General features: G+C 46.0%; 1 protein-coding gene across 1 annotated transcript in view; it reads right to left on the reverse strand.

Moving 5' to 3' along the window:
• Positions 1–14,332, reverse strand: part of LOC135932606 (uncharacterized) — a 72,266-nt gene extending 57,934 nt beyond the window's left edge. The window contains exon 1 of the mRNA XM_065470083.1: positions 14,112–14,332. Within this exon, the coding sequence (XP_065326155.1) occupies positions 14,112–14,328 (217 nt within the window). The 5' untranslated portion in view covers positions 14,329–14,332. The remainder of the gene's footprint in view (positions 1–14,111) is intronic.
• Positions 14,333–26,920: the final 12,588 nt, after the last annotated feature.

Genomic DNA, 26,920 nt, shown 5'->3' on the forward strand with positions numbered 1-26,920 from the left:
CAGCCCCAGTTGTCACAGATACACTCCGGAGAATCTTTGCAACCCATGGATTACCTGAGGCAGTGGTCACGGACAATGGGCCCACGTTCACAAGTGGGGTTTTCCAAGAATTTATGGAGAGAAATGGGATCCGACATATCCGCACCGCACCCTACCACCCTGCCTCCAATGGCTTAGCGGAGCGCGCCGTGGAGACACTGAAAGACAGTCTGAAAAAAGTGCCAGGTCTTTCAATAGAAAAGAGGCTCTGCCGTTTCCTGTTTCAGTATCGCATCACGCCTCATACAACCACAGGCTTGTCCCCAGCAGAGTTGCTGATGGGGAGGAAGCCCAGATCTCATCTGGATCTTCTTCGCCCAGATGTGGGAGCCAGAGTCACACAGTCACAAAGTGGGCAGAAGGTGAGACATGATCTACATGCCAGAGGCTGTGTTTTCAAGCAGGGAGTATGTCAAAAACTTTACGGGTGGCTCACAGTGGCTGCCTGGCGTCATTCACCACACTTCGGGACCAGTATCTTTTGTGGTGGAGTTATTGGATGGCAGACGAGTTCGCAGGCACAAGGATCATGTGAGAGCCCGCACGGACGGAGCTGAGAAGAGGGCTCAGAGTGGTTCGCACGCACATGGTGGAAACAGGGCTGTGGACATTGTGGGGCCTCAGAGTGGTTCACCCGGAGGGGAAGTCGTGTCAGCAGCCCCTGAGATCGGGATTGGTTCTTCAGTATCACCAGAAGGGCTGGTGGAGCAATCTAAGTCACCTGAGCCGAACCCAGCCACAGGAGCTCAGCAGGCTCCTAGCCTGGAGAACCCAGCAGCAGGACTGAGAAGGTCAAAGAGGCAGCACAAGCCCCCGGAAAGACTGAATTGTTAAAATAATGTGGTGTTGAATTCTCCCTCTCTTTTCGTACGTATACATAATACTATGTTGTGGGTTTTTGCTTAAGGGGAGGGAAGTGTTATAGACAGTGTTGTTGTTAATGAATGTTTGGGGGCGTTGCACCCCGGAACCTTCAGAGGTTTTTCAGGGTCCTCCCTGCCGGAATGTTATGTGTGGGACAGTTTCCTGTATGTGTTGCGACTAGCTGTGGTTGTTTAAAAAAGTGGTCAGTAAACCACCTGAAATTGGCACTTGAGTTTCCGAGCATTTTTATCTTGAGGTTATAACAACCTGGAGTAAGTCGCCACTTCTGAACGTGAATTGTTCTGGGCGAACTGACTTATTGGCCTGGCCTCAAGTGTCAGACCCACTGCCAGACATAATATTGCTGAACAAGCTGAACGCAGCTCAACTGCCGGTGTGTGTGATGAACAATGGAACACTGTCAGTGGGAGAGCTGCCGCTTCGCTTATGTGGAAAGATATACACCTACTGCCCTCTGGAGAATGAGAGCAGGTGTATGAAATGCCTGACCAGTGCAAAGTGTGCTGAGAGCTTGACATTGAGGAGGACTGAATGCAAGTTCAACCTGGCTTACAGAATACCAGTAGAAGCAAAGAGGTCGAATTGGACAGGCTGTGCGAGGACAGCGCCGAGTAGTAAAGGAACAAGAGTGTTGGCTGATTGGTATTTTATGTGTGGACATAAAGCCTATCTATCACTCCCTGAGGGATGGGGAGGAGTATGTGCCTTGGTGAAGTTGTCGGATCATATCTTCTTCATGGATAGAGTTGAACATCACCCTAGCAACCGACGGAAGCGTGAGGTGGATATAGCCTCACCAAACTCTTTTGGAGTGACAGTAGACACTGGAGTGCCGCGGGAATTCCGCATTTGGAGTGGAGGAGCAAAGTTCTTCCAAAGTCTGATCCCAAACATTGGAGTTGCAGAGGTGCGGGATCACGTGGAGATCAACCGGTATGCCCTACTGCGACACATTAATCTCACTAAGACTCTGGGGACAGCCTTAGCGGAGGAGCAAAAGGCCATCAGAACGATGGTACTGCAGAATAGGCTGACCCTGGACTTCATAACGGCATCACAAGGAGGAGTGTGTAAGCTGATTGGAGAGACATGTTGTACGTTTATCCCAGATGGATACACGACTGGAGGAGACATCTATGAAGCACTGCAGAACTTAACTGCTCTGCAGAGATATGTGGCGGACCACACATCAGGAGGAGACGCGTCACAAGGCTGGATAGCCTGGTTGACATCTGGACCATGGTGGAATATGTTCTTAAAGTTTTGACTCCCATTCTTACATTGTTGGCGTTGTTTTGCTTGGTTACAGGTTGCATCCTGCCATGTGTAAGATCGATGGTGAATAAAATGATTGCTAACACTTTTACCAACTACATACTGTTGCAGCAGAGTGACATGGATGCTAAGGCTAATGTGTGTGTATGAAATGAAGCCTGCACTGAAAATGTTGACAAGTGGTGTAGAGCTGATGATATATATATACGCCGTATAGCCTTAAAAAATGACAATACAGGGTGGAGATGATGGGTTTAGATTTTATTATTGTCATTTGTGTTGTAAAGGCTCACCTTTCAGCACATTCACTTCACCAGATGCACCTTGTTTCCTTTCCTCACCTTTGATTGGGTGTGGTGCTTGGCCTTAATTGCACTCACCTGTCACTCGTTATATAAGGACTGCACCCACCTACCCCTCACTCTTTCTTCACTTCCACATTGGGCGGCAGCTGAGAGATAGCAGTCCATGTGTGTCTTTCCTTTACCCATTATCCAATAAAAGGACAAAACCTGCAAATGACTGATGACTGCTTAATCTCATTCTAATCGGATGAGCCCATGATGATGACTACTTAAAGCCTGAGCCTTCCTTCCTCCAAAACATGGTCCTCCGAGCCGGAGTAGTGTTATCATCATGGATTCACAGCAGCCATTGACTGAAGGTTTGAGACGTTCCAGTCGTGATAGTCGACCTCCTACCCACCTGCAGCAGTATGACGTTCAGTACCCTGGAAGTAGAAGTGCTAGATGTGATACAGGGAGTTAAACAGAATGCCAGCATAGTGACACAGACACACATGGGCTGCAGGATCCTGACGGGGAGTCAGAAAGACAACCAGAGACATCCCCTGCTCCTTTACCCACCAATCAAGATGAGGTGATGAGGGAACTCCTGATGACGATGAGGGAGATTAGGCAACTCATGATTCAATTATCTCCTCCCCATTCTTGCAGTTCCTCCAGATCTTCAATTCACACTGTCTCATCTGATGAAAGCAAATCCTCTGTATGCGGTTTACAAGCCATTCCCCAAACACATCAGCAACATGAGCAGTTCCCAATGATTGATCCAGCAACATGTCAGTCACCCTCTCAGCCCCCACAGGTTAGCCGTCACTCTGGTGCAGTTCCGGCTGCTAGCCCTCCTGTCCCTAATTCAACAATATGAGATGCTGCAGTTCCTTCAAGTGGTTTGCCTAGACCAGTTTTTCCTACACCAAACGAGACTCCTTTTAATTTCCTGGCCACACCACTGCAAGGTCCCCACCAGATTTCATGTGTTCAACCTGCTGTTCCTCTAGATGAAGACCCCGCTCAACCCCTCATTTGCATTCCAGAACCAAGGCAGCACCCTCCTGTAAAGCAGCAACCAGCTACATCCAATGGCTTACATGAACAGAAACCTTTGGTACCTGTTACTGCTAGCTTGGGTCACTCCTCTAGCATTAGAACACACGTGTATAAGCTTGAGGGTCCTTCTTTCCCAGACCTTACCAGTGAAGATGAAATCCAGTATAGGCTGTTACGAATGGCCCTTACTAACCTTCTTGACCCTCATGAGACAGAGCACTTTAAATATCATGTCCTTCTCGATCATCTGAAAGTAGACCAAGCTAAACGGTTAGCTATTTCCTTTTCCTATGCTCCTGACCCATACACTCAAGCCATCAAAACCCTTGATGAGCGTTATGGGCAACCAAGACAGCTAGCATTGAAAGAGCTACGGAATATACTGGAGCTTCCTCCTATCAGAGCAGGTGATGGTCGGACTCTGGATAACTTTGCTCTTCGTGTGCAAGCTTTAGTTGGTTTGCTTAGCACTATGGGTGATCAAGGACAGACAGAACTAAATTGTGGCTCCCATGTCGATCGCCTACTTGAAAAGTTGCCCGCAGAGCATTCCAGTCGCTTCAAACGGCACATTTACAGGGAACAAGGAGATATGATGTATGACTTACCTTTGTTCTCGTCCTGGTTGCAAATGGAATGCAAGTGTCAACCAAGAAAGGACAGTCCTGTTTCATCCTTTAACCAGCCACGACCTGCCTGTAAGTACACCTCTCCACTCACAACAATATTACATGGGACAAATCCATCCGATCCTGTACAGGCAACACAACCCATCATAATGACTAAGGCAAGATGTGCATATTGCTGCTCACCTGAACACCACATTAGCAAGTGCCCTGAGTTCATTAACAAGACAAAGGATGAGAAAATAAACTGGATAAAGAGAAACAAACGGTGTTGGCGTTGTGCAAGAACTCATCAGGCTGCAAAGTGCGATTTGAGAAAAGACTGTGCTACCTGCATGGGACGACATCTACAGATCCTGTGTGAGATGAATCAGAGACCTAGAACTGAAGTTAATCCTGTAGTGAGGACACTGTACTTTGATAAACCTAGTGACTGTCCCAGTGTACTATTAAAAGTTGTGAAAGTGCTCCTGCGAAATGGCAAAAGAACTCTTGAAACATATGCCGTACTTGACGATGGCTCCCAACGCACCATGCTTCTGACATCAGCAGCTCAGCATCTCTACCTAACTGGGAAAGCTGAAAAATTATCACTCCGAACTGTCCATCAAGAAGTTGAAACTATTCAAGGTTCTTCTGTAAGTTTCCAGATTTCTCCCATTGCACATCCAGAGAAAACTTACACAGTTAATAATGCCTTCGCTACAAGTCACTTAGCACTTTCAGACCACACCTACCCTGTATCCTCTCTTCAACGGAGATACAACCATCTTCAAGGTATCCCATTAACCTTTATTAACAAAGCAGCTCCACTACTGCTCATAGGCTCTGATCATACCCACCTTATTACGCCTGTTGCACCAGTTAGACATGGACCATTTGGATCTCCTTCAGCAGTCAAAACCCGATTAAGATGGACACTTCAAGGTCCGATCACAGACTTCCAACCCCAGAGCAGTTTCACGCATGCCCAATGTTTGTTCACATCTTCCAGTTCAGGTTCAGGAGAACCGCTCCAGCACATCCTCATGTCCGTTGATGGCTCTGAATTCATTCAGCCACCTCCTACTCTACCATCAGCAGTACCTACGTCGTCACCGGCAGTGCCGCTATCACCAGTTCCACCACCTGTGGCTGCCATTCCGCCAGTGGTCAGGGCACCGCCTGCTCCTGCATCACCTGGTCCTGCCCCTGCTAAGTCCCGTAAATTGCCCCCAGCACCTGCAAAACTGCCCGACGGTCTGCAGGTCTGGGCCTGCAGCTGCATCCCACGCGGTTGGCATTTGGACCTGCTTTGCCGCCACTGCTGGCTACATGGTCGGCCCCCTGAACTGTCTGGCCTGCGTTGTCAACCTCTAGGTCGACCCCCCAAACCTATATCAGACCTGTAGCATGTCTGATTTCTCTGCCCCCGCTTTGTGAAAAAGAACAACTCTAATCCTTTGAACATATTTCTCAGTAGAAATATGGGGGCGGCTGTTGTAAAGGCTCACCTTTCAGCACATTCACTTCAACAGATGCACCTTGTTTCCTTTCCTCACCTTTGATTGGGTGTGGTGCTTGGCCTTAATTGCACTCACCTGTCACTCGTTATATAAGGACTGCACCCACCTACCCCTCACTCTTTCTTCACTTCCACATTGGGCGGCAGCTGAGAGATAGCAGTCCATGTGTGTCTTTCCTTTACCCATTATCCAATAAAAGGACAAAACCTGCAAATGACTGATGACTGCTTAATCTCATTCTAATCGGATGAGCCCATGATAATGACTACTTAAACCCTGAGCCTTCCTTCCTCCAAAACAATTTGTATTAAGAAATATTTAACCATATATGCTTAGAGGTGTATAATCGATTGTGTAGTGATAGGATGTGTGATCTTCAGTAGGCTGTAAAAGGCTTTGTGTGCATTCCAGAGTGTTCTGGCTTTCACACCCACATTTTAGGAGCATGGGAGAGGTCGTACCTTCTCTTATTGTTTTATGGTAGGATAAACGTATCTATGTCTGTTTTAGGCTAAGTGCATTTTGTTTAGATGAACTGCTGGCCAGCAGGTTTAGGAAGTCATTTATGGGTTCATACACATACACACACACACACACACACACACACACACACAGGGTATTCTTTGTTCACATGTATACCTATGTAAGATGTTATATGTTAATGAACCTATGCATATTCATGTAACCACAATAAAAGGAGTGCTATGGGGAACCTGGCTGAGAGTCTGACGGAGGTTAAGTGGTTGGAACGACATTTGGCTCGAGACAGGCCTCCTCATGCATGAGTAACACTAAGAATGTTACCTACTTGTGTCTTATTCTTGCCGTGTAGCAAATTCTCCTGAACGTTCCAGTGAATAGGTTTATGCTACAAACCTATCAGTTTTTAGTCTACTTCTTAGTTCTGGGTTTAGTTTTTCTCTCAGTGTTTCTTGTTCCATTTTTTGTGTGACTTTTGTTTGTGTGTCTGCATTTCCATGTTTAGTTATCACTTCTCACTTCCTGCTTTATTGGATAGTTATTCATCCCTTGCTCTTTACTGTGAGTTTTACTTCCCTCATCTTATTATCTGTTCTTTTACATCTGTGTCTCATTTTCCCAACTGTCTCTACTCCCCTGATTACCCTTCTCTGTGTGTATATATAGTGCTGATTTCTCTCAGTCCTGCTCAAAACATCAACTCTACTTCTCAGTGAATTTTCTTCATGTACTTCTGCTGTATTTCTTCTATTTCTTTCAAGTTCCATGTTCCGCTAGTTATGGTTTTCAATTTTCTTGTAGACGTTATATGTTCCCCTATTTGACTTTCCTCCAAAACAGCCTAAGAAAGATTCAAATCCTCTCTTCATTTAGAGCTCTCTGGTTATTTGTGCCATAACTTCAACATTAAATATAAAACAAGCTCAAACTGAAAGAGCACAAAGAGCTATCAATTTAAAATATATTGGAATTAATAAACATTAGACTGTGACACAGTCCTACATATCAAACTGAGAAAACAGTCTGCTCTGATGGTGGACTTGTTCTGTTTTCCTACAGAGCACCACGTCATCTTCTTATATCAACATCTGCCAGTCTGTGTACAGGGAATGAGGAAACTCCGTTCATTTACTGAGATCAACAGCAGACTTTCCAGTGTAAGACTTCATAAATATGTGAACATGAGCTGATTCTGGAACAGCTTCTATACAATCATGGACTGTAAAACAGAGGCAGGAGCCACCCTCTCTCTCCTGCACTGTACGGCTCAACTCACATACAGCAAACCTGCACTGATTCTACATATGTCACATTCCCATGATGCATCCCAGGCTGTTTGATTGGATCTTTTTCATTGAGGATTTGTAATGTGGACAAACAGATGTTACTCTCACCTTTGACACTGAGAGTCACTGCTTTCTGTAGCAGCATGTGTCCATCCTTGTTGTAGACGGTGCAGGTGTAGACTCCACTGTCAGTGAGGTGGAGGTCTTTCAGGGTCAGACTGAGGTCTCCATTTTTTATTTGCTCGTTCTTCACTTCTGTGCGACTTTGTATATAAGACTGGTTTTGGTCTCCCTGATAAACGTGGACTTTCTTGTCTTCATGTTTCCACTCCGCTGTGACGTCCTGAAGCTTGATATCAGTTGTAAATGGCAGCAGGACAGACTGAACCCCTTTAACTGTTTCCACCATCTGAACCTCAGGAACTGAGAGGAGAATATGAGACAGACAGACAGATGTCAGTAAAGGTGATCCTCCATCATCTACAGTTATTATAGTTTGATACTTTCATTGTTTTTATTTAGTGTTGGCCTTTTCTTTGGAATTCAGTTTAGTTTCTGTGAATTTCCAGAGTGGATTTGCTCCTTTCACTTTTGTTTTGATTGTGTGTAAATGTGTCAGGGATCCTGGGTAGGAGCGACCCAGGATCCCTGAGCAGTTATAGACTTGTGTTATTGTATGTATATTTGGTGTTGCTGCCCCTCTTCTCCCTGTTTGTGGATGTGTGTGTGTGTATATACGTGTTTCTGCCAGCGCCGGTTTGCGGGCGCCTTCAGGCCTGGTGGGTGTGGCCCTGCTGGCGGACTGGCCACACCCGAAGCCACACACCTGCTCCTGATCAGGCCTCGTCGGGGGAGCTACTAAGGCTGCTCACCAGCCCGGTCAGCTGGTGGATGCACAGCCTGACACGCCGGCCCCGACGTCTACCCGGAAACGACGTTCGCGCCGCCGGCGTTCCTCACCGCAGCTGACTTCCCGGACATCTCAAGAGCCGGTTGTGGTGAGTAATAAGGACACTTTTTCATTTCTCACCCCATCTGCTTCTTTGTTTATAGTGGATGGTGACGCCGCTGACGCTGCTGTAAACCAGCCAACAGTACAACTAGCGTCGCCTCATTCAGCGATCTCCTCACCGCTCACCTCTTCACCATCTGTAGCAGTGCCTCCTGCTACAACGCCACCCATACCTGCTCGGCCCGAGCCGGAGGAGCTCAGCGAGCCGGAGGAGCTCGCGCCGCTCGAGCAGGAGCTCAGCGAGCCGGAGGAGCTCGCGCTGCCAGAGCCGGAGTTCGGCGAGTGGGAGGAGCCCGCGCCACAAGCCAAGGAGCCGGAGCAGGAGCTGGAGCTCAGCGAGCCGGAGTCGGAGCAGGAGCCGCTCATCGAGCCGGAGCAGGAGCCATTCAGCGAGCCACCAGCTGAGGAGCCGGAGCAGCTCTGCGAGCCACCAGCTGAGGAGCCGGAGCAGCTCTGCGAGCCACCAGCTGAGGAGCCGGAGCAGGAGCAGCTCTGCGAGCCACAAGCTGAGGAGCCGGAGCAGGAGCAGCTCTGCAAGCCACCAGCTGAGGAGCCGGAGCAGGAGCAGCTTTGCGAGCCACCAGCTGAGGAGCCAGCGCCGCCGCTGCTGGAGGACCTCAACGAGCCGGAGGGACCAGTGTTGCCAGCAGAGGAGCTCGGCAAGCGGAAGGAGCGTGGCGAGCAGGAGCAACCCGCGCCGCAGCCAGAGGAGCTCGGATGTCCAGAGGGACCTGCTCAGCCAGAACTGGAGGTCAGTGTGCCGGTGGGACCTCCACGTCTTGCGCGCCCTCCACGCCGCCCACCTCTAGCATGCCCTCCACGCCATCCACGTCCAGCGCATCCACGTCAGCGATCAGCGCTTCATAGACCTTATGCCACTCCTCGCTGTTGCTCACCGGAGCAGCGTCGTTGCCGTCGGACCCGAGGCAGGCCGCCGGAGGAGCAGCGCCGAGGTCGGCCTCCTAAAGTGTCCACCTGCCATCACGGTACCCAAGGTAGGCCACCTGAACTCCTTTGTGATGGGCCGCCTGAGACTGTTTTGTGGCGTTTTTCTTTTTTGTGCGGCTGCGGGATGCGCGGTCTGACTCTGGGACTGTGACCTGGGAGGGTTTGTTTTTTCTTGTTTTTGCTTGTTTTGGTTCTGGCCCTCCGTCCTGGACCCCCCCGCCACCCGCCCTGGGTTGGTTGTGCTGTGGTTTTTGTTTGGTTTTGTTTTGGGTCGTCAGGGGCCGACCCTTAGAGGGGGGGTACTGTCAGGGTCCTGGGTAGGAGCGACCCAGGATCCCTGAGCAGTTATAGACTTGTGTTATTGTATGTATATTTGGTGTTGCTGCCCCTCTACTCTCTGTTTGTGGATGTGTGTGTGTGTGTATATACGTGTTTCTGCCAGCGCCGGTTTGCGGGCGCCTTCAGGCCTGGTGGGTGTGGCCCTGCTGGCGGACTGGCCACACGCGAAGCCACACACCTGCTCCTGATCAGGCCTCATCGGGGGAGCTACTTAAGAGAGTCTTGGAGCTCCCACCGACGCGGGATCATTGAGTTAGACTCCCAAGTCAGTGTGTTAGTGCAGGAAGTTCTGATCGTGTTTGCCCGCAGGGGTCAGTGTCTAACGGCTGCTTCCATTGTTTTCCCCTCAGGAGGAGCGTGGAGAGGAAGGACAGCACGCACAGGGTGTGCAGAGTCACGACAGCGGGGAGCACGAACACGGACGCCACTGGAAGACACACACGGGAGTCTTGGGGAGCACGGGGAATAATTGTACATCGTTATTTACTACACTGTAAATAAACGCACTGTTGTTATTCAGAGCTCCGCGCCTGGGTCCTTTTCCCCATACCCCCACAGTCTGCCATGGCGAACCGTGACAGAATGTTTAGTTTTTGTTTAACTTTTATTACGTGAACTCTTAGTTTTAGTCTCTAAATTCTTTTTTGTTACTTATAAATCTATACCTATTTGGACGGTGGACAAACAGCTGTTACACTCACCTCTGACACTGAGAGTCACTGATTTCCGTAGCAGCATGTGTCCATCCTTGTTGTAGACGGTGCAGGTGTAGACTCCACTGTCAGTGAGGTGGAGGTCTTTCAGGGTCAGACTGAGGTCTTTAGTGTTCAGTGGGTCTTTCTTCATCTCAGTGCGCTGTTTCTGATCTTGGCCCTTTAAGTGACACTGGTCTTTACCAATCTGATACTCATGTACCATCTTGTTTTTGTGTTTCCACTCCACTTTGACATCCTGGGTGAAGCCTTCTTTAATTTCAAAGGGCAGCAGGACAAACTCCTTCCCCTGTGTCACCTCCACCATCTCCAGCTGGTACTCTAAAGAGAAAACAGAGGAGAACATAGTCAGAGAGACAACATCCTTTACATCTAGATGACTCATTGTAGAGACGTCAGGTCTGAACTTCCTGGAGCCAGGAGATTTTCTGACTGAGGCCAGACCCACAAAATCAGACACTTCCTTTGATAGATCCAAATCTTGTACCGGTTAAAGGACTCAGTATAAGATTTGGGGACCGATGAGCTACTAGAAGATGGATCTTCAAAGTCCTCATGCCCACAATGTTGTGCACCATCAGACTCTTCTCTCTCATTACATGAGCCAGTAAAAATTTTGGCTTCTTCATTAGTTGGAAATGCTTCCCTAATTTTGTGATTGTTAGTCTATCTTTGTCATGGCCTTGAGCTTTTTGACCTAGGGTTTTTAAGTCTTTTAGCAGTCATGTCATTTGTAAAGTTTTTATTTAAATATTCTGTTTGGTTCTTCATTTGTGTGTTTTTAGTGTTTATGTTTAATAATTGTACTTTTCTTAAGTGTTTTTAGTCTACTTCTTAGTTCTGGGTTGTATTAGAGTTTAGTTTTTCTCTCAGTGTTTCTTGTTCCATTTTTTGTGTGTCTGCATTTCCATGTTTAGTTATCACTTCTCACTTCCTGCTTTATTGGATAGTTATTCATCCCTTGCTCTTTACTGTGAGTTTTACTTCCCTCATCTTATTATCTGTTCTTTTACATCTGTGTCTCATTTTGCCAACTGTCTCTACTCCCCTGATTACCCTTCTCTGTGTGTATATATAGTGCTGATTTCTCTCAGTCCTGCTCAAAACATCAACTCTACTTCTCAGTGAATTTTCTTCATGTACTTCTGCTGTATTTCTTCTATTTCTTTCAGCCCAGTGTATTTCCAAGTCCCATGTTCCGCTAGTTATGGTTTTCAATTTTCTTTTAGACCTTATATGTTCCCCTATTTGACTTTCCTCTAAAACAGCCTAAGAAAGATTCAAATCCTCTCTTCATTTAGAGCTCTCTGGTTATTTGTGCCATAACTTCAACATTAAATATAAAACAAGCTCAAACTGAAAGAGCACAAAGAGCTATCAATTTAAAATATATTGGAATTAATAAACATTAGACTGTGACACAGTCCTACATATCAAACTGAGAAAACAGTCTGCTCTGATGGTGGACTTGTTCTGTTTTCCTACAGAGCACCACGTCATCTTCTTATATCAACATCTGCCAGTCTGTGTACAGGGAATGAGGAAACCCCGTTCATTTACTGAGATCAACAGCAGACTTTCCAGTGTAAGACTTCATAAATATGTGAACATGAGCTGACTCTGGAACAGCTTCTATACAATCATGGACTGTAAAACAGAGGCAGGTGCCACCCTCTCTCTCCTGCACTGTACGGCTCAACTCACATACAGCAAACCTGCACTGATTCTACACATGTCACATTCCCATGATGCATCACAGGCTGTTTGATTGGATCTTTTTCATTGAGGATTTGTAATGTGGACAAACAGATGTTACTCTCACCTCTGACACTGAGAGTCACTGATTTCTGTAGCAGCATGTGTCCATCCTTGTTGTAGACGGTGCAGGTGTAGACTCCACTGTCAGTGAGGTGGAGGTCTTTCAGGGTCAGACTGAGGTCTTTAGTGTTCAGTGGGTCTTTCTTCATCTCAGTGCGCTGTTTCTGATCTTGGCCCTTTAAGTGACACTGGTCTTTACCAATCTGATACTCATGGACCATCTTGTTTTTGTGTTTCCACTCCACTTTGACATCCTGGGTGAAGCCTTCTTTGATTTTAAAGGGCAGCAGGACAAACTCCTTCCCCTGTGTCACCTCCACCATCTCCAGCTGGTACTCTAAAGAGAAAACAGAGGACAACATAGTCAGAGAGACAACATCCTTTACATCTAGATGACTCATTGTAGAGACGTCAGGTCTGAACTTCCTGGGGCCAGGAGATTTTCTGACTGAGGCCAGACCCACAAAATCAGACACTTCCTTTGATAGATCCAAATCTTGTACCGGTTAAAGGACTGAGTATAAGATTTGGGGACCGATGAGCTACTAGAAGATGGATCTTCAAAGTCCTCATCCCCACAATGTTGTGCACCATCAGACTCTTCTCTCTCATTACATGAGCCAGTAAAAATTTTGGCTTCTTCATTAGTTGGAAATGCTTCCCTAATTTTGTGATTGTTAGTCTATCTTTGTCATGGCCTTGAGCTGTTTGACCTAGGGTTTTTAAGTCTTTTAGCAGTCATGTCATTTGTAAAGTTTTTATTTAAATATTCTGTTTGGTTCTTCATTTGTGTGTTTTTAGTGTTTATGTTTTATAATTGTACTTTTCTTAAGTGTTTTTAGTCTACTTCTTAGTTCTGGGTTGTATTAGAGTTTAGGTTTTCTCTCAGTGTTTCTTGTTCCATTTTTTGTGTGTCTGCATTTCCATGTTTAGTTATCACTTCTCACTTCCTGCTTTATTGGATAGTTATTCATCCCTTGCTCTTTACTGTGAGTTTTACTTCCCTCATCTTATTATCTGTTCTTTTACATCTGTGTCTCATTTTCCCAACTGTCTCTACTCCCCTGATTACCCTTCTCTGTGTGTATATATAGTGCTGATTTCTTTCAGTCCTGGTCAAAACATCAACTCTACTTCTCAGTGAATTTTCTTCATGTACTTCTGCTGTATTTCTTCTATTTCTTTCAGCCCAGTGTATTTCCAAGTTCCATGTTCCGCTAGTTATGGTTTTCAATTTTCTTTTAGACGTTATATGTTCCCCTATTTGACTTTCCTCTAAAACAGCCTAACAAAGATTCAAATCCTCTCTTCATTTTGAGCTCTCTGGTTATTTGTGCCATAACTTCAACATTAAATATAAAACAAGCTCAAACTGAAAGAGCACAAAGAGCTATCAATTTAAAATATATTGGAAGTAATAAACATTAGACTGTGACACAATCCTACATATCAAACTGAGAAAACAGTCTGCTTTGATGGTGGACTTGTTCTGTTTTCCTACAGAGCACCACGTCATCTTCTTATATCAACATCTGCCAGTCTGTGTACAGGGAATGAGGAAACCCCGTTCATTTACTGAGATCAACAGCAGACTTTCCAGTGTAAGACTTCATAAATATGTGAACATGAGCTGACTCTGGAACAGCTTCTATACAGTCATGGACTGTAAAACAGAGGCAGGAGCCACCCTCTCTCTCCTGCACTGTATGGCTCAACTCACATACAGCAAACCTGCACTGATTCTACATATGTCACATTCCCATGATGCATCACAGGCTATTGGATCTTTTTCATTGAGGATTTGTAATGTGGACAAACAGATGTTACTCTCACCTCTGACACTGAGAGTCACTGCTTTCTGTAGCAGCATGTGTCCATCCTTGTTGTAGACGGTGCAGGTGTAGACTCCACTGTCAGTGAGGTGGAGGTCTTTCAGGGTCAGACTGAGGTCTTTAGTGTTCAGTGGGTCTTTCTTCATCTCAGTGCGCTGTTTCTGATCTTGGCCCTTTAAGTGACACTGGTCTTTACCAATCTGATACTCATGGACCATCTTGTTTTTGTGTTTCCACTCCACTTTGACATCCTGGGTGAAGCCTTCTTTGATTTTAAAGGGCAGCAGGACAAACTCCTTCCCCTGTGTCACCTCCACCATCTCCAGCTGGTACTCTAAAGAGAAAACAGAGGACAACATAGTCAGAGAGACAACATCCTTTACATCTAGATGACTCATTGTAGAGACGTCAGGTCTGAACTTCCTGGGGCCAGGAGATTTTCTGACTGAGGCCAGACCCACAAAATCAGACACTTCCTTTGATAGATCCAAATCTTGTACCGGTTAAAGGACTGAGTATAAGATTTGGGGACCGATGAGCTACTAGAAGATGGATCTTCAAAGTCCTCATCCCCACAATGTTGTGCACCATCAGACTCTTCTCTCTCATTACATGAGCCAGTAAAAATTTTGGCTTCTTCATTAGTTGGAAATGCTTCCCTAATTTTGTGATTGTTAGTCTATCTTTGTCATGGCCTTGAGCTGTTTGACCTAGGGTTTTTAAGTCTTTTAGCAGTCATGTCATTTGTAAAGTTTTTATTTAAATATTCTGTTTGGTTCTTCATTTGTGTGTTTTTAGTGTTTATGTTTTATAATTGTACTTTTCTTAAGTGTTTTTAGTCTACTTCTTAGTTCTGGGTTGTATTAGAGTTTAGGTTTTCTCTCAGTGTTTCTTGTTCCATTTTTTGTGTGTCTGCATTTCCATGTTTAGTTATCACTTCTCACTTCCTGCTTTATTGGATAGTTATTCATCCCTTGCTCTTTACTGTGAGTTTTACTTCCCTCATCTTATTATCTGTTCTTTTACATCTGTGTCTCATTTTCCCAACTGTCTCTACTCCCCTGATTACCCTTCTCTGTGTGTATATATAGTGCTGATTTCTTTCAGTCCTGGTCAAAACATCAACTCTACTTCTCAGTGAATTTTCTTCATGTACTTCTGCTGTATTTCTTCTATTTCTTTCAGCCCAGTGTATTTCCAAGTTCCATGTTCCGCTAGTTATGGTTTTCAATTTTCTTTTAGACGTTATATGTTCCCCTATTTGACTTTCCTCTAAAACAGCCTAACAAAGATTCAAATCCTCTCTTCATTTTGAGCTCTCTGGTTATTTGTGCCATAACTTCAACATTAAATATAAAACAAGCTCAAACTGAAAGAGCACAAAGAGCTATCAATTTAAAATATATTGGAAGTAATAAACATTAGACTGTGACACAATCCTACATATCAAACTGAGAAAACAGTCTGCTTTGATGGTGGACTTGTTCTGTTTTCCTACAGAGCACCACGTCATCTTCTTATATCAACATCTGCCAGTCTGTGTACAGGGAATGAGGAAACCCCGTTCATTTACTGAGATCAACAGCAGACTTTCCAGTGTAAGACTTCATAAATATGTGAACATGAGCTGACTCTGGAACAGCTTCTATACAGTCATGGACTGTAAAACAGAGGCAGGAGCCACCCTCTCTCTCCTGCACTGTATGGCTCAACTCACATACAGCAAACCTGCACTGATTCTACATATGTCACATTCCCATGATGCATCACAGGCTATTGGATCTTTTTCATTGAGGATTTGTAATGTGGACAAACAGATGTTACTCTCACCTCTGACACTGAGAGTCACTGCTTTCTGTAGCAGCATGTGTCCATCCTTGTTGTAGACGGTGCAGGTGTAGACTCCACTGTCAGTGAGGTGGAGGTCTTTCAGGGTCAGACTGAGGTCTTTAGTGTTCAGTGGGTCTTTCTTCATCTCAGTGCGCTGTTTCTGATCTTGGCCCTTTAAGTGACACTGGTCTTTACCAATCTGATACTCATGGACCATCTTGTTTTTGTGTTTCCACTCCACTTTGACATCCTGGGTGAAGCCTTCTTTAATTTCAAAGGGCAGCAGGACAAACTCCTTCCCCTGTGTCACCTCCACCATCTCCAGCTGGTACTCTAAAGAGAAAACAGAGGAGAACATAGTCAGAGAGACAACATCCTTTACATCTAGATGACTCATTGTAGAGACGTCAGGTCTGAATTTCCTGGAGCCAGGAGATTTTCTGACTGAGGCCAGACCCACAAAATCAGACACTTCCTTTGATAGATCCAAATCTTGTACCGGTTAAAGGACTCAGTATAAGATTTGGGGACCGATGAGCTACTAGAAGATGGATCTTCAAAGCCCTCATCCCCACAATGTTGTGCACCATCAGTCTCTTCTCTATCATTACATGAGCCAGTAAAAAATTTGGCTTAAAAGTCCACTTGTTCACTGTAACTGGTTTAGACTACGTTACCCATGATGCACCTCGGTATCTGTACTTCCGGTTGGGAACGTGTTCAGCGCATTTCTGCACAGATGAGAGGTGTGTCGGACGTTTAACGTTTTTACTTGCATTCCTGTGTTAGTTAACCCTGTGTGCGTGCTTATCATGTGAGTATTATAAGATGAGAGTGATGCTTGTTTGACTTTATCTGTGTAATTTGCTACGTAAGAAGCTAGTCCCGTTGCTATCGCTAAGCTGCGTTTTTTTTGCCTACTACAGGCAGCCTTGGTTGCAGCTGATATCTCATTTCATATACGACTTACTGTCAAGCATTGTGGTTGGAGGTGGATGTAACTATTTACTGTGTTTATTATCTGAATCGTTGTAATCTGTAGAGGTCCTGTTTGCCAATGTACATACCAGCTAGAAATTCATTTATAGTCTTAGGGTGCCATCTAGTGGCCATGAGGTTATGGGAGATTGTATAACATTACGCTGGAAACCCACAGTACTGCAGAAGGGGTACATTGCTATCCATAGTGGTTAATACAAATGTTTGTTCTTTCTGTTTACAGATGACCACACACACCCTCATATACACACTCACACTCCCTTTACCTGCATGTGAATACTGTAAGGCAATCGCCTCCCCACCAACGCTGTACATCCTGTTGATGTCATCTGCCACCTCCTTATTATAGTTATTCGAACTACGTCGCTGTGGAGTGCCATTCCTTCTGACCGAGAACGACTCAGTTGAAGCGTGATCGGCAATCAGTGCAAACATACATTACAAGTGGTCCTTCGAGCCGGATTCGCCTTGGCTGAGTTAATGAGATGGCAAACCCTCAGGATAGAGGTGCATCAAGTAGCCCCCGTCCAAAGCGGGAGAAGAAACTTCCGGGACATGTGGTGGACTATGAGCACAACCTAACTGAGCCACCCGAGCCATCTAGAGCTCCAAGTAGTTCAAGCAGCTCTGACTATGAAGAGGAAGAGAGATGGCAGAAGATGGAATCAGTTTGGAACAGTGTCCTCCAACACATGACTCAACTGCAAGTGTCTATGGAGGAAACTCATGGAACATTACTAAAGCGGGTGGAGCGTTTGGAGCAAGCTTCTAAACCTAGCAGTCCTCTTCCCACAGAAACAGGAGCGTTAGAACAATCCTAACATATTTCCTCCATATCAGAAGTTGCACCACGACAACCTAGCAATGAGGTGGTACATCATACCACAGAGCCACTACCTGTACCAGTAATACCCCCAGAGCAGGACACCACAACACCTGTGAACATGCTGACGCCAGTGGAAACATCCGCTCCATCACCTCCACGTAAAGTGAGCCTTCACACTCAGCCAGTACTGCACCCTGCCACTTATGTAGCCGCATCGACACCACTCAGGAGACCTGGACGATGCACTGCTGAACCCTTCTCATATCAGCGATCGGAACATCATCTCCTTATAAACAGGCCAGGCCAGGTGCAGCTATTACATCCTGCAGCCCCAGCTGATCAGCCACTACAACATGCTCATCTTTCAGTACACCAGCTATCACAGGCTGTGGACCCAGTGAGTCTGCAGCAGACGTCACATCCCGCTGCTCCCGTCTTCCAAGCCAGACATCCAGCTAATCCTGCGTACTTGCAGCAACCACCACGTCCTGCTGATCCTACCTACCAACCTTCACGTCCACCAGAACCTGTGACCCAGCCATCACAGTGGGCAGAAGCACATCGCCCTGTGCCCAACATACTGCATCCTGAAGCTTTGCCTGATCCAACTGGCAATTACTATGTTCCTTATCCCTCAGGAAGTAACTATTCATCATCTTCCTCTGCTGAACACCATAATCCACAGGTTGCCACAACTTACCCAGCAGGACCGCCTCTACCAAACCTGATGGAGATGATGGTAGCATCTTCATATGGCATTCCAAAGCCTAAGCTGGTGATCTTCAGGTCGGGCAGAGAGAGTGACTTCGCCTTATTAAAGAAAGGGCTGGACAGCACATTAGGGCCACATTCTCATCTGGGAGAAGATTACAAGTATCAGGTTCTACTAGATCATCTAGAGCATCCCAGTGCCCTACAGGTAGTCAAGCGCTACATTCACGACCGCACTCCCTACACTAGTGCGATGACGGCGCTAGAGCAGAGGTATGGACAGCCAAGGCAGTTAGTCCAAAGTGAGCTTAGCACTATATTAAACTGCCCCCCTATTAGAACTGGAGACTCTCAAGCTATTGGAGACCTGTCCCTGTCTGTGTCCAGCCTGGTCGGGCTTCTCAGTACCATGGATGAAGTAGCAGCCAGTGAGCTCCATTATGGTTCACATGTGGACAGACTGCTTACCAAACTTCCCCTGAACTACAGAGACAGCTTCATCAAGTACTGTATCACCCGGGGGATCATCCGCACTGGCAGCAGCCAGCGTACAATATGTACGACTTCTCAGAATGGCTCGAACAGAAATCCCAAGTCCTTCAGCTATCTAGACAAGCCTCTCAAATGCCCCCTGACAAGCCACGTCCAGAGAAGAACCTCCTCAAAGCCTCAGCAGGGCTCAAGCCACACAACAAATCTGCTTCCATCTATTACGGCCCAAATCCAGCCCAAGCCAAGCTAAAACAAGAGGGAGAATCTACAGCTCCAGATCCGACAGTCCAACCTAAGAAGAGACAGAAGTTCAAACCTTATTGTCCATACTGCGAAGGGACAGAGCATTATCTGAATGGCTGTGATGGATTCAGAAGGCTAGACCTCAAAGCTATGGCTACCTGGATTACAGAGAAGGCCAAATGCTGGCGCTGTGGCCGTAAACATTCTCCAGAGCAGTGTACTCTGAAGAAGCCGTGCAGCACCTGTGGTGACCAGCATTTGTCGGTGCTCCATGACCTGGTTGAGGCCAAGAAGCGGGACCCTAACATACTAACTGTGAGTACTAGTATGGTTTACCTAGACTATTCAAGTCACTCAGGTCGAGTTATGCTTAAAGTAGTACCAATTCAACTACATCATGGTGGCAAATCTCTGGACACATTTGCTGTGCTTGATGACGGCTCAGAGAAGACTGTTGTGCTTCCTGCGGCAGTTAAATCTCTAGGTTTGGAGCAGGAGGAAGCAACACTCGCACTGCGAACTATCCGTCGAGATGTAATCCAGATGAAGGGAGGCTTTGTCTCATTTCAGGTGTCACCAAGGGCTAAGCCCAAAGTGAGGTACAAAGTAACACATGCCTTCACAGCCGACCAGCTGAGTCTAGCTACGCAGTCATGTCCAGCTGAACAGCTGAAGAAGAAGTATCTTCACTTGCAGAATGTCCATCTTGAAGGATTTAACCAGGTCCAACCTTTGGTGCTGATTGGCTCAGATAACGCTCATCTCATCACCCCTGTCCGTCCTGTCCTTCGGGGGTCATCCAAAGGGCCAGTAGCCATCTGCACCAGGCTCGGATGGGCCATCCAGGGGCCGGCCAGTAGTATGCCTACATCTGAGAGGGACCTGCAGTGCCTGAACATGTGCCTTTCTCCTGCAGAGGCCCTGCATCAAGATGTGAAGCGTTTGTGTCAACTAGATGCTCCCCCCTACAGGACAGAGAAGGAGGTCACACGGTCAAAGGAGGACAGAGAGGCAGTAGCTATGTTGGTAACAAAGACTATCAGAGTCCCAGTAGATGGTGTCGAGAGATACGCCACTCCGCTGCTGAGAAGAAGGGACTTTCCACGCATGTGTGTCTCTCCTGAAGCAGTAAAAGGCCTCCTCAGATCTACCGAACGTAAGCTGGCCAAGAACCCTGATCTGACCCTCACATACAGCCAGGAGATCCACAGGTTAGTAGATTCTGGTTATGTTGTTAAGCTGAGCCCAGATGAGACACATAGCTCTTCCGAGTCATGGTATGTACCCCACCACATGGTACATCACAACAATAAGGCCAGGGTGGTCTTCAACTGTTCATTTGAGTTTCAGGGGACCGTCCTGAACCACTACCTCTTACCAGGACCTCCCTTGGGGCCCACTCTGCTGGGGGTATTACTCCGCTTCCGCCAACACCCTGTAGCCGTGAGTGGAGATATCAAAGCCATGTTTCATCAGATTTGGCTGCTCCCAGAGGATTGTCCTCTGCTACGGTTTCTGTGGAGGGATTGTGAAACTGACCGGCCTCCAGACATATATGAGTGGAGAGTTTTGCCCTTCGGAACGACATGTAGCCCCTGTTGTGCTATTTTCGCCCTACAGAGACATGCAAGGGAGCACAAAGACACCCACAAGGACATCTGTGACTCTGTCCACACAGCCTTCTATGTGGATAACTGTTTACAGTCCCTGTCCAACCCAGAAGAGGCAAAGCAGCTCATTGACCGGATGAGAGATTTACTCATTCAAGGAGGATTCGAGATACAACAGTGGGCGAGCAACGTGCCCGAAGTAGTTGCTCATCTGCCCGCTTCAGCTAGATCAGAGAGCTGCGAACTTTGGCTGAACTTCAAAAGCCTCGACCCACAAGAGTCAACATTAGGGCTCAGCTGGCACTGCCCGACAGATGTCCTGGGATATAAGCACCGCCCTATAACCTACTCCACGGTCACGCTGCGCAATGTGTACAAGGTACTAGCCACCCAGTATCCACTAGGTTATCTTTGTCCCTACACTACAAGGGCCAAGCTGATTGTGCAGGCCCTGTGGAGCACAGAAAGAGGATGGGATGAGCCCATCGAAGGGAATCTACTTCAGTCCTGGCTTGAGTGGGAAGGTGAACTGTCACACCTTCAGCATGTCACCCTTCCCTGCTGCTACGCTCCTCCTCACAACTCCAGCAATGTGACATACAAGGCTCACATATTCTGTGACGCATCAGAAAAGGCTTATGGGGCTGTGGCTTATCTTCGAGTAATCGAGCAACAACTGCCCATCGCCACATCATTCCTGATGGCTCGCTCCAGAGTGGCCCCACGGAAACAGGTGTCAATGCCCCGGTTGGAGCTTTGCGCAGCACTCACAGGAGCCCAATTGGCCAAATTACTCTAGGCAGAGCTCACCATTCTCCTGCAGTCGATCTACCTGTGGACAGACTCTACAACGGTGCTGCAGTGGATCCAATCTAGTTCCTGTCGCTATAAGGTATTTGTGGGGACTAGAATCTGTGAAATACAGGAGCTGACATCTCCCGAACAGTGGCGGTATGTGACCTCTGACCTCAATCCCGCTGATGAGATCACCACATCTCGCCGACCTAACAGTCCCCAATTGTTGGTCACATGGTCCACCCTTCATGTCACAAACTGCTGACACTTGGCCTAAGTTGCCCACAGAGTTCCCGGCATGCAGTGAGGCAGAGCTCAGGAAAACTGCATTCTGTGGGCACGCTTCTGTATCCCCGACCTTACCGGATCCAACACAGTATGCCACGCTAGATGAGCTGATTGGTGCTACATACCGGACCCTACACGGGGCGGCCGACACTGCTATCACAGCAGCGGCGCAACTAGAAACCAAGACCATGCTGCTTCGCTCAGCTCAGACTGACAGCTTCGCAGAGGAGGCCAAAGCCCTCCAGATCAGTCACCCAGTCTGCTCAGACAGCCATCTTAGCGTGCTGTCCCCTGAATATGACAGTCTTACCGGTCTCATCAGAGTCGGAGGCCGCCTCCGTCGAGCTGCAGACTTAGATCCAGACAGTATTCATCCCATCGTATTAGCAGCTGAACATCCCCTGACCAAGCTCATCATAAAAACTTATGATGACCAGCTCCTTCATCCAGGTGCAGAGAGGCTATTTGCGGAAATACGGCGCACCTATTGGATTCTCAGAGGACGTCAAGCCATTAAGAAACATCAGCACCAGTGTGTGGACTGTAGGAGATGGCGCGCCTCACCTTCTACACCCAAAATGGCTGACTTACCTTCATCACGGCTGAGACTCTATAAGCCCCCGTTCTGGTCAACGGGCGTAGACTGTTTTGGGCCATACTTGATAAAGATAGGTCGTAGAAGAGAGAAACGCTGGGGAATTATCTACAAGTGTCTCACAACCAGATGCGTACACCTGGATCTCCTCACTAGCCTTGACAGCGATTCCTTCCTTATGTCATTACGCAGATTTATTGCACGCCGAGGAAAGCCATACGAGATGTGGTCTGATTGAGGAACCAATTTCAGAGGTGGTCAAACACGGAGCCTGACCTCAAGCAGCAACTACCCAAGCAGACTATCAACTTCTGCTTCAATCCCCCACACTCTCCTCATTTCGGAGGAGCCTGGGAAAGGGAAATCAGAGCAGTGAAGTCAGCTCTGCAAGTAGTCCTGAAGGACCAAGTTGTGGCAGAAGAAGTCCTACTCACAGCTCTAATAGAGGTTGAGGGCATTTTGAACTCAAAACCGCTTGGCTATGCATCAGGTGACATAGCTGACCCAGATCCCATCACACCAAATCTTCTCTTGTTGGGGCAGCATGATTCACAGTGGTGTTTCCGAGTAGCTTTTCTGCTTAGCAATTTAATTAAAAATCTTTTGATACATCCCTTTTTCTTTTCTTTTTTTCTTTTTTTTAATTTGTTTTTTTATTAGTTTTTTCCTTTTTCAAAAATAGTACATAATTGCATAACATAATAAAGTATACAATTCAGAACCAAAAATAAATAACTAAAAACATAAACAAACAAATAAACAAAACAGAACAAAAACAAACAAATAAACAAACTGACAACTAAGCACAAAACACCAGCTCACGTCCATCTAAAAAATAAATAAATAAATAAAAAGAGAATACAATACAGTGCAATACCTGTAGTCCCAGTAGTACATTGAAATTTGAACACTCAAGAGAATCCTTGTAACATAATATTAGAAACATCAGGTTCCACATAATTCAAGTATGGTTCCCACACCTTAAAGAATTGATCTGTTTTTGAATGCAGTACACATGTAAGATATTCCAGTGGCAATAGATCCAACACTACTCTTTGCCAACCTTTAATAGTTGGTGCTTTTTCATTAATCCATTGGAGTAGTATATTCTTCCTCGCCGCATAGGTGAGAACACAGTACAATCTCCTATTATTCTTGGATATTAACCGCCGGCTGGGGAGGCCCAGTATGAGAGACATAGGGTCCATCTCCAATTCACAACAGAAAATCTTCTCCATTTCAGATAACACATTAGACCAATATTCTTGCAATTTCAAACATGACCAGAAGCTGTGAGTTAAGGTACCAATTTCTGTCTTGCATTTGAGGCACATGGGTGAAAAGGTAGGATTATACTGATGTCTGCGAAATATGGATATATGCATTCTATGTATAATTTTTAACTGTATTGCGATACATCCCTTTTTCATAGTATAACCTTAACGTGCTTCATCTAAATCACCCTTTCTGTGTGCTCACTACCTAATTTATAGCCAAAGTATTCACTCACTGTCTCTTTACTGTTTCGCTACCTTAGCTTAGCTCGTAGCCGACTCGTTAGCACCATGGCTACTTCACCTGTCCCTGTTGCACTTTCCTGCTCATTGTGTCAGATGTTTAGTTACTCCTCGGCCTCCTTTAGCAGTAATGATACCTGTAACAAATGTAGCATATTTGCAGCTCTGGAGGCCAGGATTACTGAATTGGAGACTCGGCTTCGCACCCTTCATTCATCCGTAGCTAGCCAGGCCCCTGCAGCTGGTGCAGCCGAAGATAGCGTAGGCCCCGCTAGCTGTTCCCCGGCAGACCCCAAGCAGCTGGGGAAAGAGGGCGGCTGGGTGACGGTGAGGAGGAAGCATAGTCCTAAACAGAAGCCCCAGGTACACCACCAACCTGTTCATGTGTCTAACCGTTTTTCCCCACTCGGCGACACACCCGCCGGGGGTCAAACTCTGGTAATTGGTGATTCTGTTCTCAGACATGTGAAGCTAGAGACACCAGCAACCATAGTCAATTGTCTTCCAGGGGCCAAAGCAGGCGACATTGAAGGAAATGTAAAACTGCTGGCTAAGGGTAAACGTAAATACAGTAAGATCATAATTCACGTCGGCAGTAATGACACCCGGTTACGCCAATCGGAGGTCACTAAAATCAATATTGAATCGGTGTGTAACTTTGCCAAAACAATGTCGGACTCTGTAGTTTTCTCTGGTCCCCTCCCCAATCAGACCAGGAGTGACATGTTTAGCCGCATGTTCTCCTTAAATTGCTGGCTGTCTGAGTGGTGTTCCAGAAACAATGTGGGCTTCATAGATAATTGGCAAACCCTCTGGAGGAAACCTGGTCTTGTTAGGAGAGACGGCATCCATCCCACTTTGGATGGAGCAGCTCTCATTTCTAGAAATATGGACCAATTTATTAAAGCCCCCAAAATATGACTATCCAGAGTTGGGACCAGGAAGCAGAGTTGCAGTCTTACACGCCTCTCTGCAGCTTCTCTCCTCCTGCTACCCCCCCAAAAACCCATCTCCATTGAGACTGTGTCAGCTCCCAAAAAGACAAAAAACAAACCAAAAACCAGCAATAAACAACTTAAACATAAAAAATCAAAAAGAAAGAACAATACAGTATCCACATCTGAACCAAAGAGTAAAACAGTGAAATGTGGATTATTAAATATTAGGTCTCTCTCCTCCAAGTCTCTGTTAGTACGTGACTTAATAATTGATCAACAAATCGATTTACTCTGCCTTACAGAAACCTGGTTGCAGCCGGATGATTATGTTAGTTTAAATGAATCAACACCCCCGAGTCATTCTAACTACCAGAAACCTCGAAGCACAGGCCGAGGGGGCAGTGTGGCAGCAATTTTTCACACCAGTCTATTAATTAACGAAAGACCAAGACAGACTTCTAATTCATTTGAAAGCCTGATGCTTAGCCTCGTCCACCCCAGCTGTAAAACTCAGAAACCAGTCTTACTTGTTATCATCTATCGTCCACCTGGGCCTTACACAGAGTTTCTCTCTGATTTCTCAGACTTTTTATCTGATTTAGTGCTCAGCTCAGATAAAATAATTATTGTGGGTGATTTTAACATCCATGTAGATGCTAAAAATGACAGCCTCAACACAGCTTTTAATCTGTTATTAGACTCAATTGGCTTCTCTCAAAATGTAAAAGAACCCACCCACCACTTTAATCACACTCTAGATCTTGTTTTAACATATGGCATAGAAACTGAACATTTAACAGTGTTTCCTGAAAACCCTCTGCTGTCTGATCATTTCCTGATAACATTTACATTTACAATAATTGATTACACAGCAATGGAGAGTAGACTTTATCAAAGTAGATGTCTTTCTGAAAGTGCTGTAACTAAGTTTAAGAATATAATCCGCCCACTGATATCATCTTCAATGCCCTGTACCAACAGAGAGCAGGGCAGCTATCTGAACGCTACTCCAACAGAGGTCGATTATCTTGTTAATAATTTTACCTCCTCACTACGTACGACTCTGGATACTGTAGCTCCTGTGAAAACTAAGGCCTCAAATCCGAAGTACCTGACTCCGTGGTATAATTCTCAAACACGTAGCCTAAAGCAGATAACTCGTAAGCTGGAGAGGAAATGGCGTGTCACAAATTTAGAGGATCATCATTTAGTCTGGAGAAATAGTTTGCTGCTTTATAAGAAAGCCCTCCGCAAAGCCAGAACATCTTACTATTCATCACTGATTGAAGAAAATAAGAACAACCCCAGGGTTCTCTTCAGCACTGTAGCCAGGCTGACAAACAGTCAGAGCTCTACTGAGCCAACCATCCCTTTAACTTTAACTAGTAATGACTTCATGAACTTCTTCAGAAATAAAATTTTTATCATTAGAGAAAAAATTACCAATAATCATCCCACAGATGTAATATTGTCTACAGCTACTTTTAGTACCATCAATGTTAAGTTACTCTTTTTCTCCAATTGATCTTTCTGAGTTAACTTCAATAATTAATTCCTCCAAACCATCAACGTGTCTTTTAGACCCCATTCCTACAACACTGCTTAAAGAAGTCCTGCCATTAATTAATTCTTCAATCTTAAATATGATCAACCTATCTCTAATAATCGGCTTTGTACCACAGGCCTTCAAGGTGGCTGCAGTTAAACCTTTACTTAAAAAGCCATCTCTAGACCCAGCTGTCTTAGCTAATTATAGGCCAATCTCCAACCTTCCTTTCATATCACAAATCCTTGAAAGAGTAGTTGTCAAACAGCTAACAGATCATCTGCAGAGGAATGGCTTATTTGAAGAGTTTCAGTCAGGTTTCAGAGCTCATCACAGCACAGAAACAGCTTTAGTGAAGGTTACAAATGATCTTCTTATGGCCTCTAACAGTGGACTCATCTCTGTGCTTGTCATGCTAGA

This window comes from Pelmatolapia mariae, linkage group LG3_W (assembly GCF_036321145.2).
Source record: "Pelmatolapia mariae isolate MD_Pm_ZW linkage group LG3_W, Pm_UMD_F_2, whole genome shotgun sequence".
Lineage (NCBI taxonomy): Eukaryota > Metazoa > Chordata > Actinopteri > Cichliformes > Cichlidae > Pelmatolapia > Pelmatolapia mariae.